The following is a 16,576-nucleotide window of genomic DNA, read 5'->3' on the forward strand; positions in this document are numbered from 1 at the left end:
ATTTTTGTAATTTAAAGCTCTGAGTGCCACTGCAACTGTTATGGACAGGCGTGTCGCCGACAACAGACTCATAACTTGTTCATCCCATCATTAAGTGTCATAAAATAAATTGCACCGGGAAAAATAGTTTCATTTAATTTTTTTTTTAATAAAACCAAGTGACGGGACGAATAAGTCATGTGTCTGGTGACGACACGAACAAGACGGGAAGTAACAGTAACGCTCACATTACTGCTTGGCGGCAAAAATAGGTAAGGTTGGCTGGACGAACACTTTCGTAAGGAGCTTGCTTTACTGCTACTAACTTAATGCTGTCCATATAATTTCACCATACAGAAGTTTCGGCGATCGTGATGTGTATTCTAGATGTGCCAAATATTGTCATCAAATACGCACAAAACAAAAGGAGTTGCTTGTATTATGAATACCTGAGTAACCATGTTAACTCCGGAAGAGTGACCAGTACTTCTCATACCGGAACTATATTTTAATTTAAACGTATGTAAAGCAAGAGTGAACACATTTTTCATAATAGTACGCACGAAAGAATTATTGCGGATGACCTTCGCGTCCAAAATAAATATGCTAAGTAAGAATAACTACAGTCACGAGCTCCCGATATCATTCTAATTAATTTAATTTACAGAAATCTGGTAATTAATTTTACAATATCGATTGTTTTTATGATATTTGGCCGACAATGTTTCCTTGTTTTCCCAGTAGCGGCAGTCTATTTTTAATATATGTGATTGCGAGAGGTAAAATTATACGCAGACGACATTGATGGTTTAAATAAAAGTTGTCGTCTGTGTACGTTTGCCTCATTGGAACATATCGATATCTCGACAATACTGACAAAGCACATCACTACTGTTTGCAAATAAATAATTGTTTTTTGCCTGCATGGTGTACAGAATGCCATTAATAAAAGAAACTAAATTCCTTACGATACCTTTTCAATTTTAAGTTCTAAAATTAACAAATTTTCCTATTTACACAAAACTAAGTACCAATTTGTTTTATTCACATTTTTCGCACACAGAAATCTTCATGCACTTTCTCATAGTCCAGTCACATATTATTTTGCACGTATACAAATGTTCAAAGCAAGACAATTATTATTAAAGAGGATTTATTTACAAATAAAAAATTACATCTACTCGCGCGCGACGACCGGTCACCATCATCAGATGACAGCACAATGACATTGACACACAAATGAATGACAGCTGCGAAACTGAAAACAGCTGATAGGAGTGTTACCCGCTTTCTACATTATTAACATATTTTCAAGGGCAGAAATGCAAAATCAAAAGGATGCGTATCGAGTTCTTATCATAGGAAATGAAACTATTTTTCCGGATTTAAATCGCATTTATATTTGTTTTTTGAAACAAACCAACGTTTCGGGTCCTTTACAGCACTGTTGACTGAGGTGGTAAAGTCATCAACCAGTTATGTCTAATATTAATGCAAACCACTCTATTTTTTCACTATAGTTACAAAAGTACTAAATAATACCTCTTAAGTAAGGTAAAATGGCAGGTCTTCGGTCGACTGTTAGTGGTTTCACACGGGGCCTGCGGGATTGGCTTGGCATATTCAACTTATTCGCATGTAGGACTTGTTTTATATGCTGAAGTTCCCCTGCCAGATTACTGTCGCAGATACCTGGTTTGTTTGAAAAAACAATTATACGCGATTTCATCGTCATCTGAATCAAGGTTTTGTGAAATAGATTTGTTTAATTAACTAAAGTAAATAAAAACGTGCTTTTTTTTAGTTTGCATTTATGCCAATTACATAATATAGCAACTCAAAGGTCAACGTCATTGTCAATGTTAAAATGTCAAACTTATTCAAAATAGAAAATTTTTAAATGTTGTAAATGAATGTAATGGTTAAATGTTCTCATTTGTTCAAACCATGTGTTCTGTAAGTAGGTTTCATTCAGTTTTCGTCAGATGTTCCGAGATCGACGCACGCAGTTAGTTAATGGAAGTCTCGCGTAAGGCGTATCTAGTTGGCTGCATAAATTTTTATGTTTACATAATAACTGTAGAAATTTAACAACGCAAACACAGCAGCACTCCGTTATCGCGGCGGCACATGATGAGCGCAGCCAGATACTACAGCGTTGAGCTTTAAAACGGACATATTGTAACTTTTATCAGCCATGGGTAATCCCTGCAAAGGGCCCTACTGTCAAACTGATTTCTTCCGAGACACATGGGTGCGCTATCTTGGTGAGTTTCTTAAATTAATAAATGTGTCATTGCTTTGTCGCCTTTCTGCCTGTATCATATAAATCTGTTTATCTTTTGATAATCCGTGCAATTTAGATTGTGACATAAAAGTTGATAGTTTGATTGCTTGTATGACGGTGGAAAGATAATTTTAATGCAAAGAGCATATATAACTTTATGCCCCTGATGGGCATACAAAGTTCCATACTGGGTAGGCACATGCCACAACCATAGGACATAAAATCTGTTGGACCCAGGAAAGTCTTTAAGTTCTTCAATGCTGTTGGCCTTGGCTCTACACTGTAATTAGTGGTGATCACAATAGATCAGTCAATGGTCGCAGTGATGAGGGGATGCATAGGCCCTGAATGAAGCCACCCTAATAATAATAATAATAATAGAGTCTAAAATACTGCCCTTGGAATGTTGTGTAACTGTTGTGTAAAGTACGCACAGTTGTGCCTCATTTCGTTACAAGGGCAGAATAGGTATCCAAATAATAATAGTAATAGTGACTTTATAAGCTTATTGGAAATAAACTGAAAAGTAAAGGAAACTTTCTGGATATATATCACCTTTCAAACAAACCTTTTTCAAATTCAGTTAATGTTGAATTAACTATTCTGGTTTTTTGTGTATAATAATAATAATTATCACGGACAGGCCTATTCTTGCGAATAAGCCTGATATTGTGATATTGGATTGATCGCAGTCAAGGGTATTTCTTGTGGACATTACCATATCGCATGACGAGGGTCTCATGAAAGCCGAAACCGAGAAACGCCGGAGATATCTTGACTTGGCACTCGAGTTCACCGACATGGGACGTGGCCTCCACTGAAATAATCCCAATTGTTTTGTCCGCAAATAGGTTAATTCCAGTCAGCCTTTCTAACAGCTGGATGCCGTCGGATTTCTGTGGCATGTTGCTTCCAGCACAAATGCAGAACGCATTCCTGCTCAATATGGCACATATTGTTCACCGGTTTTAAAACTTGAGTCCCTGACTCTGGCTGACTGTACCATTGCTGGGAAATACCGCCTGTCCCTTTTAAAAATTCAAAATTAATTAGGGCTTGGGAGAGGCGAGAGTCTAAAATAGATATAATAATAATAAGAATTATTGTCACTTTAAGCGTAATGTAACATAATTAAATCTATTGTTTACATGCATTATGGAAAGACAAACGTGGGTTAATATTATTAAATGTAATTTTGTTATGATTACGGAAGTTATTTAGTTATTCATAAATCAGATTTGATAACCTGTCTTGGCCATGTTGCATCATCACTATGGACAGTCAGTTTGACAGCTCAAATGGGTGAGCTTGCAGAGAGGGCAGCATTGTTATTGTTGAGATGTGCTCAGATTAGTTCAAGTCGCTGTCTGTGTGTCTCTGACCTTGTACTCTTGTTCTCTGACATCTGCCCGAAACAATTACTGTCAAATAAATATATAAGCAACCAAATTAAGAAGACATACGATGCGAATGAAGCTTTATACTTAATTTTTTTTATTTGGTTGAGTACTACTTATTCAACAGTAATTGTCAGATGGATGTCGAACAGAGACAAAGAGTAGAATCCCTTAAGTGGTCCGCTAACTAGCCTAGTTTTTTAGATTTCTGTGATTTGCATCAGTCCATGAATGTTATTATTTAATCTCTGACTGAATGAGCTCATGATGGAGGATGTCTCCCTAAACATGTTTGGTTCTCATATTAATTTATTCTTTCCCTCCATTTTTGTTTTTAATCGACTTCAAAAAAAGGAGGAGGTTCTCAATTCGACTGTAGGTTTTTTTTGTATGTATGTATGTTACGCGATAACTCCGGTATTTGTGAACCGATTTTCATGATTTTTTTTTGTTGAAAAAAAAGGCTACTTCCATAGTGGTCCCATTTCATTTTGAAGAAAATCATCCACCTCCAAGGGTGGCTGATCACGCATGAACATTCATTTTTATAAATAGCGCCTAAATTTTACGTAAGGAGCAATTATTTTAAAGGCTGGTTTTGCTATTCTCCAATTCAAGGCGTTTTTCTCTCTCAATATACTTTGAGTAGTGACAACCGATTTTTGTTATCTCCTGTGTCAAGTCCTGTATAGTGGCGAACAAGGGAATATTTCAATAAAACTTGGCAAATAGATGTAATTCCACGTACTTTTGATGTCGGTTTTTTTAGTACTCTGTACTGAGATTATTATCATTATTATTATTATTATTTTATTTGCAATCAACCACCAAGCCATAAGCTAATCTTGCAAATGAGGTACGACGGTTTTGGTGGAGTGGCCTGTACCTCGCCTCCCAATTATAGCTTTGGCCTCGCGTAAACTGCATGACCATGGTTGACGGATCTAAAAGTCCCGATGAGTGGTCTGACACTTCGTGCTTAGTTTTGTGTTGGTTGATCTCAGCAGCTGCTGATGACACATTTAGGTGATCATGGACCTCGTCGTTCTGAGTGAACGAAGGGCCGTTTCATATATAAAATAAATAATTATATTTAAAACACAATATAATGAATTGTTTACTTTTGCAGGCTTCATGTAGCCACACATTATAATTTAATATAAAGCCTCTAAAAGTTTATATGATAATACTAGTCGTGAATAATAATCAGTGGTCGGAAAAAGGTCGTTGCCTCCTATGAACACTGTGCCAACTTAATTTTTCGAACCGTTCTGGTTTTATTTTGTTTTTTGTTTTTTATTTTTTATCACAAAATTTGTTTTTCTTCAAATTTTGTTTTGTGTTTCTTTCTCACTAAATTTGGAGAGCATAATATTAGTAAGTAAATATGGCTGTTGAACAGAAAATGACCAAAAAATAAAGTGGGCCTAGTGTTCATTGGAGGTATCGAGGTGTTCCACATGATATAATAATACATGTATAGATATAGCTACAAGAAGCGACATAGTGTTGTTAAAACCACCAAATATTAATTAATTACTCTTTTCGAATTCCCGATTTCCGGAAATGGTTTTACTGCATCTTAGGACAAAGCTTCTGATCCAGGTAGTCGACGTTGGATTTTAAAGTAATTTTAATGGTGCCATGTAAAAAAATGCAGTAGACAACTGACCTTTTACCAAAGCAGAGAATAAAAAAGTAACGAGAATGGTCGCTCTCCGCCCCTCCCTAGCTTTAGATACCGCACCGCGCCCCGCAAATTGATGATCACATTGACGGAACGGCAACAAGTCTTGCTGTACCTATAAATGTGGAACTCCTATTTCCGACTATTGATTATTATGTAAAATACTATTTTAATATTGCTCAAATGTTCTTACCTCTCGTCTCTAGTTATGTACCCATCACTGAACAAATCCATGTTCCAGGGTATGCGAATGAGGTGGGCGAGTCGTTCCGGCCGGTCGTGCCGCGCAGCGTGGTGCGCGCCAGCTACGGCGTGGCGATGCTCTACGTTATCGCTGACACTGCGCACAAGAGCCAAGCTTCATTGAGGGTTTGTTCACATCACATATAGCAAAGGGAATGCATGATAGCAAACAAATAATCAGTATGTTATATAGGTAGATATACAAACACTTCATTTAATATGACACAAATACAGATTAAATACAAAAGGAAACATAAAACATTTTATAGCAGTGAAAGAGCGCTTACTTAGATTAATATGCGTAAGTTCCTTAAGGCGTTGGTTTTCAGTCAGAACCAACAACAATGCAACAAATAATAAATATAATGAAGTGTGAATAGTGCATCTATCGAGTATATAACCAGAATTAGATACGAAATGTCATTTAATTTGTTTGAAAACTATTCTGCCAAATCGTTACGGTGACAACAGTGCTTTGGCCAGCCTGAATTCGAAACAACTCACGGGTGGCGAAGTATACCAGTTTAACTTGAGCTTTGCTATAATGGGCGAAAATTGAAAAAGTAACATATTTAATATTTAATTACCGATGAAAAGTGATTTCGTTCGTTTTGTAATTAGATGTTTTGCTGTTTTTCCCACACCACCGAATGGAACAGATTGATATCATTGCTAGAGATATTGTCTTTATTAAAATAAATACGGAATATTATTGGAATAAGCGGAGACGTACACGCTGGTCAGTTGTTGGCGCTGTACCATTTTAGCTTTCTAATTTGTAATTTCAGTGCAAACGAGAGTTGAAATTTAAAAGTGATACAAGGCCCATTTGCCTGATGAGTTGCCAGGGATGGATGGCCCTTATTTCGTCTCTATTTCTGGTTATGTACTCGATGACTGCATCTAAAATAACCTATTTGATATGTAAGTGCATATATGTGCGGATATGAATATAAGTGCAGCTGTGTGCCTGTTGGTAAGCCACACGCCTGTCCATTACAGTTCCAGTGCCACTCAAAGAATTATCAGAGAATCTGAGGAACAGCCACTGCGCCTGTCACCCTGAGACATAAGTTGACAAGTCCCATGTGCCTGTTTTACCAGCACTCTTACCCTTCAAAACCAAAACGCAGTTAATGCTCACATTAATGCTTGGCGGTAGAAATAGGCAAGGTGGCAGTACTTCTCTAGACAAACTCTTTCACAAGGAGCTCTACTACGACTTTTTTGACGTTACGACGACAGACTGTCGTGACAATGGGTAGAGCTAGAACGACAGTCGTTCATCGATAAAAGAACATCACGATAAAAATGTGACGACAGATAATCGTAGCTTCAAACGATTCTGTCATGCAAACGACTATGTGGCTGCCGTGAACCGATACATTGTCATCATGATTAGTGGGAACAGCTAGGCACGACAGTCGTTCTACGATAAAATAAACGTCCACGACACAGTCACGACAGTAAGTCGTGATATGGGAACAGGCTAAACGCGACAGTCGTCCAACGATAAATAAAACCGGAACCCCATAATGCTCACATTATCGCTTGGCGGCAGAAATGAATAAGCAGCAGTAATGTAAAAATACACTTTATTATCATCATTATTAGAGTGGTTTCATTCGGGGCATAAAACATGCAACCATGAACTGATCTATTGTGGTCACCATTAATTACAGTTCAGTGTCAAGGGCGACAGCATTGAAGAAGTGAAAGATTTTCCTGGCACCGACAGATTTTATGTCCTCTGGTTGTGGCATGTGCCTTCCCAGTATGGAGCTTCGTACGCCCATCAGGGGGTAGTACTGGGTGAGAAGATGAACAGAAGTTTCATCCGCCTCGTGGCAGAATCTACACTCTCTATTCTCTCTCTGACCAATATTTGACATCTGCTTGTTCAAGCCACAATGTCCTGTTAAGACTCTATTGAGCAGTTCCTGTCCAATGACAGAGCTTCTCTGTAGTGATTCGCACTGTAGACAGCTATCAAGGCTTTTGAATGCTCAAGTCCCTTGCTCTGTTAGCCACAAAAACACTTTAACATAAATGTATTTTCTCTTTTCAGAGAGACGGTCGGCTTTCAAAAATGATAGTTGACGCTGGTGATGCTCTCATCTGGCAGACCTTGGCGTCCGTCATTATACCAGGAGTGGTAATCAACAGGTATCACAATCACATGGAATTATTTTTACTTTTTAAAGTTGTTCACTAAGGGTCGTATTCCAGAACTCTACTCAATGCTCAAGTCAGGATCTGTGTATGATTTCAAGCACTGGAAATACGACTCTAATGGCAGGGACTTGAGTATGATTTCGAGTGCTCTAAACCATACTCAAATCCTGACTTGAGCATTGAGTGGAGTTCTAGAATACGACCCTTAGTTTGTTATCTGTATGAAAAACGGCAATTCTAACATTTTTATCAAAGTTGAGTTATATCATGGACTCAATAACTCAAGACGACTAACAATCTACATACTACAGTCACTACTACTACTACATACAGCAAGGCGCTATCTGCACATGCTCAAATATGTGCGTGAAGTGGCAGAGTTACCCATCACTTTGTGGTCAGAGCGACAACACAGTGAAAATCTTAAGCGAATCTGTTATCTATAATTCTATTAATACAATCCTAATAATTATACATGTTCTTTAGGTATTTACATCGATATAAAAATATATTGTTCATTAATTCACTATCTAGAATAATATTGAAGATTTATTTAAAAAACATATTAAAAGCCTCATCACGCCTTGAACCTCTGCAACTGCGTAGAGATGTTGCATCGCTTATCGCCTTTTATCGCATGTACCATGGTGAGTGCTCTGAAGAGCTGTTCAACCTCATCCCCCCTTCCCCGTTCCTGCTCAGAAGCACGCGTGCTGGCCTTCGTAGTCACCGTTTCACTACCTGCCGCATTCCATCGCATACTAAAAGGTTCGGTGGCTCCTTTCTCTGCCGCACGGTTGACAAATGGAACTCCCTTCCGGCACATGTCTTCCCTCCCTCTTATAATATGGGGTCCTTCAAACGAGGCGTGAAGAGGCATATTGTAAGCAGGCAGGGTGGAGGTGGCTAGTGCAGTGAGGGTTCCATCGCTGCACTAGGTTCCTTCGCGTTTGGAGACCACTTTCCACTTAACATCAGGTGGAGTGGAGTCATTTGCCTGTCATGTATTTGTACATTTGAAACTGCGTGCCCAAGTTTATCATTACCTAGTTAATAATTAGGTATATTCACTACGTACTATTTATCGGCAATACAAATTGGAAATTCGAGAACCTTTGTCTACTAGCTCACGAAGTTATGGCGTCTAGTAAGCAAGTTCTGGTACTCTGCGCTAAATAAATGACGAAAACAATAGCTGAATGATTCTCAGACGGAAAGTTTTTGTCATCTTCGTTTCATCTTTCGGAAAACGAAAGAAACTCTCTTTCTCCCGTTTAGATGACGATAAAAAGCCGTTCACAGCACAATTCACGACCATTATAAATAGTAATTTACAATGATGTTATAAAAGGTTCGGCACGAGTTGTTTTCCAAGTTTAAAATGACATAACAAGTTTATTTATTGATAAAATTTTAATCTTTCTTAACAATATTGAGATCACAAGTTTGGCTTTTTTAAAATTATTTTTTGAAAACAATATCTGCAAGATGTCCCCCATTTTCATCTCTGCAAAGTTGGAGCCTTTTGATGAAATTTTCTTTCACTTTTTCTAACATTTCATTTGAAATGTTTTGAATTTCATCACGAATCTTCTGTTTTAATTCGGCCAGAGAGTTAAGTTGGTGACGAAAGATCCTTTCCTTCAGATATCCCCACAAGAAAAAGTCGGGGACAGACAGGTCGGGTGACCTTGCGGGCCAGTGGATGTCCCCGAACCTGGAAATCAGGCGCCCTGGGAATGCTTCCTTGAGAACAGCCATACTTTTTCGGTCTGTGTGCGGGGTTATTAAACAAAACCGTAAAACCAAATCAGTTGAAAAATGTTTGTTCGCCATTTTTGTTGTCTTTGAATTTCGAATTTCGAATTCGGCATCAACAACTGATGACTAGTCTATGTGCATCAATTTTTTAAAAAGCCAAACTCGTTGACCGTCAAATGAACGCATGTTATCTCAATTTGAGCCACATGCAAATGTTTTATTTCATTTTAAAGTTGGAAAACAACTCGTGCCGACCCCTGTATATTAACGTACAGGTTTCGTAATGAATAAATGAAAAAATTTCAAATGTCAAAGCCGTCTTAGCGCGAGAACGGCTCGCCGACAGCCTTGTTGTCGTTCAGTCAATGTGACCGTCAATGTGCGGGGCGTGGTGCGGTATCTAAATCTAGGGAGGGGCGCAGAGCGTCCATTCTCGTTACTTTTTGTTCTCTGCAAAAGGAAAAGGTCGAAATTCCGTCTTATATCAAGAAAGCGCTGATCAATACTCAATAGCCTCGAAGTAGTTTATGTAAATTGCAGTGGATATCAATGAATTCCCCTTTAATACGAAATAAAAATAGTCATTTTTTTTCACTGTAATATTATTCAAATATTTTTTATATTCAAGCATTTGACCTGCATCTCACCTGATGGAAAGTGACGATGCAGCATGCACACCTAAATAATGCGCTATCACGTTCAGGGAACAAGTCTGCAGGCAGGGAATCCCACTCCGCCATATAAATGTGGAAGCGTAACGCTTCGTGCGGATCTTTGGAATATACACAACATAGGGGTGTAACCCAAGCCTACGCCTACTCCCTCTGTGATGGAAACGGGAAGGCGGAATTAAATCATGTAATTATATTATATTGATCATGAGTTAAAATTATTTTCTAAACTTTAACAAATATGCGTGTCAATATCGTGTGTTGCAAATTAATTTAGGTATACTTATACAATTCCCCATAAAACAATCGTTTAACTTAGTTAAACGAAATTGTGGCACCATGATAATGGCACCTTACTTCTAATATTATGGATATCAGTTTGGGATACAGAATTTCCTCTAATCAGATATAAGACTGCAGTACTAATTAATATGTTTTAGTTTATTCTTATTTCTATTAATAATTATTAATAAATTAAACTTAATAAAAATTCATTCCATAAAATAATTTGTAAAACCTAATGTAGCGTAAATTGTAATGTTTTCTTTCTAAAATTAAAAATAAGGTATTTAATTAATAACCATTGTAAGTATAGTGAAAAAATAGCGTGGTTTGCATTAATATTAAACATAACTGGTTGAAGACTGTACCACCTCAGTCAACCGTGACCATGGGACCTGTAAAGGGCCCGAAACGTCGGTTTGTTTGAAAAAACAAATATACGTGATTTAAATCCGGAAAAATAGTTTCATTTCTTATTATGGATATCTTCATTGTTAATTAAATTATGTATGCTTTTACGGGCATACAAAATATTTATTTGAGTAAATGCAATGTGATGCTATAGTCATGATATCAGTCTCCTTAAACTTTTCACTGAGAGAAAACCTAAACGGTACACAGAATGAATCGCTCATTTTTGCATCACAATTATGGTTTGTATATCTGCAGCTTTACCCCACATGAGAATTCCGTAGGACATTATACTATGGAAGTAAACTAAACTAGTCTAGCAGTACCAATATCGGTAAGCTCACATATGCAGCGGAGCTTAATCTGTTGGTCAAAGATGTAATTTCTTAGATAGTTTGTTTTCTTTTCTTTCTATACATTCGTTTTGTTTCTATTTTCTTTTTAAACTAAGGTTTTTTTCGTAAATTTTGTATGTACATATAGACCTGTAACGGTAAAGAGCACGTCAAGCTTGACACTTAAGATTTAAATCCAGCTCTACGCCGCTTACGATAAGAACTGTCGAAAGTACAAAGTTTCAAGCTTGACGTGCTCTTGACTGTACAACATACTGTATAAAAAATTATATATTAAAACAGTATAAGTTTATATATGTGCCGATGGTGTATCTAAATAAATAGATATATGTGGAAACCATAGAAGTTAACACGCACACATATACTTTTACTATCTAAGGTCATTCCCAAAAGTCAGCTTTATTAACAAGGTCTAACTTCTCTCCATTCATTTCCAGTTGATTTCACATTAGGTAATTCAAATTTAGTACACTTTGTCTTCTTAGCAAAAGCAATACATTGTTAGCATCAAACCAATAAACTACCTTTGAAAGGGTATCACTAATTTGGTCTTAGTTAACGTCAGCAAACAATACTATTCCGAAAAGGTCTTCAACAAAGAAAGGTAGATCATTAATATAAATGAGAAATAAGAAAGGTCCAAATATTGAGCCCTGCGGAAGACACGTTTTAACCGGTGAACTCAAAGTAGGCACAACATTTATGTCTGCTTTCTTTTCTTTCATTTTTGTTCTGCTTTTCTGAATTCTGCCGTTGAGATATAACAAGTTCCAACGCCTTGCCACTTACTCACTAATATTGTGTATAAATATACTATAAAAATGGTATTATAACAATAATGATATAACACTCTTTCAGAATATCCCACTACTCGGGTAAGGGGCTCGCTAAATACTTTGGCAAAATACCCCGTTCAACTCGCAAGTGGATGACAGTGGCCATAGGGCTTTCTTCAATTCCGTTCATCGTGAAACCAATCGATACAGCTGTCACAGCATTCATGGACATATCTTATAGGAAAGTCTTTTGAGGAACTCGAAGTCCGATGAGCTGCAGATTACAGGTAAGGGTTATCTGACTTCGTTTGTTTCGTATGTATGTTTTCATTACGTACAAAAATAGTGGTTTGTTTTAGAGCTAATGCTGGGAATTCTGGTTTATACGAAATCTATAGTAATAATAACTAATAATTGAAAATAGTGTATACGTACGGTAAGGGCGCGTACCCATTATGTCGTAAAGTTTTATTTATCGTTGGACGACTGTCGTTTTTAGCCTGTTCATATCATGACTGTCGTGGACGTTTTTTATCATTGAACGACTGTCGTGTCTAGCGACTCCTATTGGATCGTGACGATAATTTATCGGCTCACGGCAGCCACCTTGTTGTTCACACGACAGAATCGTTTGATGTACAGCAGCAGAACACCTGCAGACAACGATAAATAAAACGTGACGACAATAGTGACTGCTATATCTGTCGTCACGTTTTTGTCGTGATGTTTTATTTATCGTTGGACGACTGTCATTTTTCTTAGCTCTTCCCATTGTCTCGACAGTATGTCGTCGTAACGTCAAAAAAGTCGTGAACTATAGTTATTCGTGTTGTTATTATATGTGAACCACTTCATTGAAATATACAAGACACGACACTTTAAACTGCACGACTGTCTGTCGACACGACATAATGGGAACGTTCCCTTAGTCAAAGCAAGGGTCAAGCCACACTGAAGGAGCAGCGGCCGGAGGAGCATTTTTGGCCCAAAGTATTACTTAGCGTTTTGAATTTTTCTAAGATAAAAAGTTTTTCAAGTGATAGAATAGTGCGGCACCGCGAGCAGACGCGAGACCTGTAGCGACTAGTTAAAAGAGGCATCGTGCTAGCTCCACCGGCCGCTGTGCGCCTTTGTTTTTTCAGTGTGACTTGACCCTAAGGCTACGAACTCACGGAGCGGTTTTTACCCGTTCCCGCCGCTGTTGCGGGACCGCCGCTTTTGTAGAGTGTATGTATGTAAAATCAATACTTCCAATGAACACCACGCCTTTATCTTTTGGTCATTTTCTGTTTTTTTTGTAACCATACATATTTACTTAATAATATTATACTCAAAAAACAAAATTCCAAAAAAACAAAAAATTTTGTGAAAACTGAACAGGTCCAAAAATTGGAGGTATCGAAATTTAGTAGCACATTTCAAAACGCGTTTTATGCGCGGGATGCGGTCACCCGCGCTCTCTGCGATCGGCTCGGCCGCCGATGATCACGATCTTCTCCCGCCAAGTTTGCGGTCCGTAATGCAACCTTGGCGACTACGTGACCGTACAAACTTGTGGTGTCGTGAGTATTGAAATAATAATAAATAGCAATCAAACAGTGCCGTGAATTCGTAGCCTAATAAGAGCGAAAAAACGCGTTGATGAGCGGGAGTAAACGCGCAGTCTTTTCGCTTTTATTGCATGCAGGTACTCTTTAATAAGGTCCAAATTACAAAGTGAAAAATCCAGCGTGCTTTTAACTATATCAACAAGGTAGCTGTTATTTTTATATATATATACTTGTTTGATCTTTCAGTTTTGTTATCGCACTTGTTACCCGTTGTTAATTATAATCTAATTAAAAATTAAAATTCAAGTCTGAAAGACGTACTAAACCTTCGATACGTGACAGATTTGTAGATGCTGGGTTGAGTTTAAAATAATTAGAGGTTAGGTAAGGCTGTGGCCAAACTAGACAAAAGTCTCGGAAAGCTAAATATTAAATGCAAAGGGATGTGTTCCTTGATTATTATTAAATAGTTTTTATACAATGTAACTGAATTCAGAATTAGAGGTTAGACGTGAAAATGTAGGAGTAGGCCATAGAGATATTAGAATTTAATTATATGCTCATAAATAGCAAAACAGTAGACTGCAAATAAAAAGACAGGAAATGTATGGTGTAAAGTTTATCAGTAAGTTGAAGCATTCCCAGGTCCAAAATAATTTTGTTTGCATGCGGTGAATGTAGCCCACTCCTAAGAGCGATGCCACATGATGCGTTGCGTCGGCGTTGCTACGCTTGAGCGGTAACAAAGATAAAGTCAACGTCGTTTATTCCATAGGTAAAATTTTTCCACTTGTAAACATCATTTTTTAAACGAGCAAGAAACTCAAGTAAGTTTTAAACTTGGGAAATGATAATCTTAATATATGCACCGGAATCTTATTGTAAAAACGTATACAATTCCAGATAAAAGAATCGTTTACCTTAGTAAAACGATATCGTGGTACCATGAGTTTGGACTTAGTGATAAAGTTAATATTATGGATGGTAACGCTGCGTTGTACTACATATAAATTAGAACTGCATGCCACATGGTGCGTTGAAACGGCGTAGCGACAGAACGCGAGCTCGTAAAAGCGGTAAGCGGTACTGCTGTGCGCAAGTAAACGGCGCGGCGCCACCGCATTGCAGTAAATTGTACGCACTGACAGCGCGTGTGTAGCATCGCTCTTTTTTTTTTGTTGAGTTTTATTTGCTTATAATATAACCAGAAGAATTTAGTTGCGAGTTGGTTACCGTTTCGAAATTTGAATAGTCCGGACAAAAGGGCTGACATTTGAAAGAACGGACCTTATAATAATAAAATCGAAAATCTTTCCCTCTTAAGCGGTAGCTGAGACGGACAACGTACCGGACAACGCTTTTTTGTCGTAATTCGAGTTTTACTACATAATTACGAAATGGATATATTACTTTTTATTCTGAAAATTGTTACCTAAGCGGAAAAATCCGGACAAATGACAAATCCAGACAGAATCCGGTATTAGGTCAAAAAGCTGGACATGTCCGGACAAACCCGAACGGATGGTAACCCTAGCTGCGAGTGGCTGCTACTAACACCGTTGCCTGCACGCAACAAGAACGCTGAAAGTGGTAACGCTTCGACTTTGTCGATAGTACAGGGATAGGTGGGGCAGTAATTGATATTTATTGTTGCCGGCAATGCACGTCCGGCGGTAGTGGCGGTAGTGGCTTTTCAAGCGAAGTCTCCATAAAATAAGTGCCCTGTCATAAAATAACCATCAACAGTTTCGATGATATTATTTGCTCAAATAAAATAATCAGGCGTTAGTATAACTTATTATTTTCATGCTACAACTATTTATTAAAAACAAAGTTGTCAGTCGATTTTATTCTCTAAAATGTGATTTAATGGTGGCTTGAAGGATTTGATAAAGTGTCCTTATTTTTGGCCATAATATTTGCAGAGCAATAATTATGTAGCTAGAAGCTTTTATATAAATACACATAATTTATTCTTGAAGTTTTGTTGTTGAATACTTTTACATCATCTCTGGAGTGAGTAACAACTGATAACAATCAGTATTTTTTTGCGCTGGCAATATAAATAATTATTATCGTAGTAACAATTGGGTCTAATTATGAAATAGCTTTTTCTAGAATTTTATAGGCTGTGATAGAAATTCCATTTAAAGTACCTAATGAAATGTCATTTTGTTGTATTTTTAGGTTCTTTTCCAACATGTTTTTTAATTAATTATCCCTAGTATTTAGATGTAAATCAACTGCCTGTTGCAAATGTAGAACAAAATATTACGTATGTTTTTACTATATTAATATTTTGAATAGTTTAATAATTTATATTTTACAATGTTTTAAATACTCCTGTTGATCTGTTGAATAAAATGTAGAACTGAATGATTTGTTTTATTTATTACATCTAAGGTACATCCCAACGAAATATAGTTCACTCTTATCAGACCTTTGAATTTTAAATTACTTCAGCTCGAGTACAATTTTTTAATTCATTTTGCTTGGATCTAGAGGCAGGGACACTGGCTTTATTTTAGAATTATTTTTTACAAACGAATGTAAAGCCTTTTGAAAAATGCATATAGTGTTGTACACGTGTTCTATTTAGTTCAGTAGATATAAAAATAAATCATTAGTATATGCTAAGTACCTATTGAATGTGGCGATTTTCTTGTGAAATTTCGAGGTAAGTTTGTGTTTATTTTCTATCGTGAAAATTTTTAGAAATCGTGTTTTCATACCGTATAGTAATCAGTGTATATGCTCAATTGTACTATATATTTTTGTGAATATATAGTACAATTGTAATTGTAAGTAATTAGTGAATAGCGACATCTCTCGCCAGGACTGGTAGCTGTAAAGGTACTAACTGGGTGATAAATCTTTCATAGATTTCTCATAGATGGCGACTAAAAAGTCGTTGAAAAACTAAATGCAAAGACACGACGCAAGCACATAGAAAAATTCGTGAGGTCCGTTGGTTCGTTCCGTGGCTTAGTTGGTATAGCGT

The 16,576-nt window shown here is 37.2% G+C and overlaps 2 protein-coding genes across 3 annotated transcripts in view; one reads left to right on the forward strand and one right to left on the reverse strand.

Moving 5' to 3' along the window:
* The window catches only part of LOC113240628 (solute carrier family 26 member 10), a 118,025-nt gene that overhangs the window by 70,830 nt on the left and 30,619 nt on the right, over positions 1-16,576 (reverse strand). Inside the window, exon 2 of one of the 2 annotated variants that reach the window (XM_026477968.1) lies at positions 5,544-5,690. In XM_026477968.1, the coding sequence (XP_026333753.1) occupies positions 5,544-5,584 (41 nt within the window). In that variant the 5' untranslated portion in view covers positions 5,585-5,690. Of the gene's footprint in view, positions 1-5,543; positions 5,694-16,576 lie in introns of those variants that run through there. The other variant, XM_026477969.1, reaches the window with a different exon arrangement.
* LOC113240630 (mitochondrial fission process protein 1) lies at positions 2,072-12,407 on the forward strand. Its single transcript, XM_026477970.1, has 4 exons — positions 2,072-2,246; positions 5,592-5,719; positions 7,662-7,759; positions 12,108-12,407. Exons 1-4 carry the CDS (start codon positions 2,177-2,179, stop codon positions 12,277-12,279), a joined length of 468 nt encoding a protein of 155 aa, XP_026333755.1. The 5' UTR covers positions 2,072-2,176; the 3' UTR covers positions 12,280-12,407.

Source organism: Hyposmocoma kahamanoa, unplaced genomic scaffold, assembly GCF_003589595.1.
Source record: "Hyposmocoma kahamanoa isolate Upper Pololo Valley unplaced genomic scaffold, ASM358959v1 160, whole genome shotgun sequence".
NCBI lineage: Eukaryota > Metazoa > Arthropoda > Insecta > Lepidoptera > Cosmopterigidae > Hyposmocoma > Hyposmocoma kahamanoa.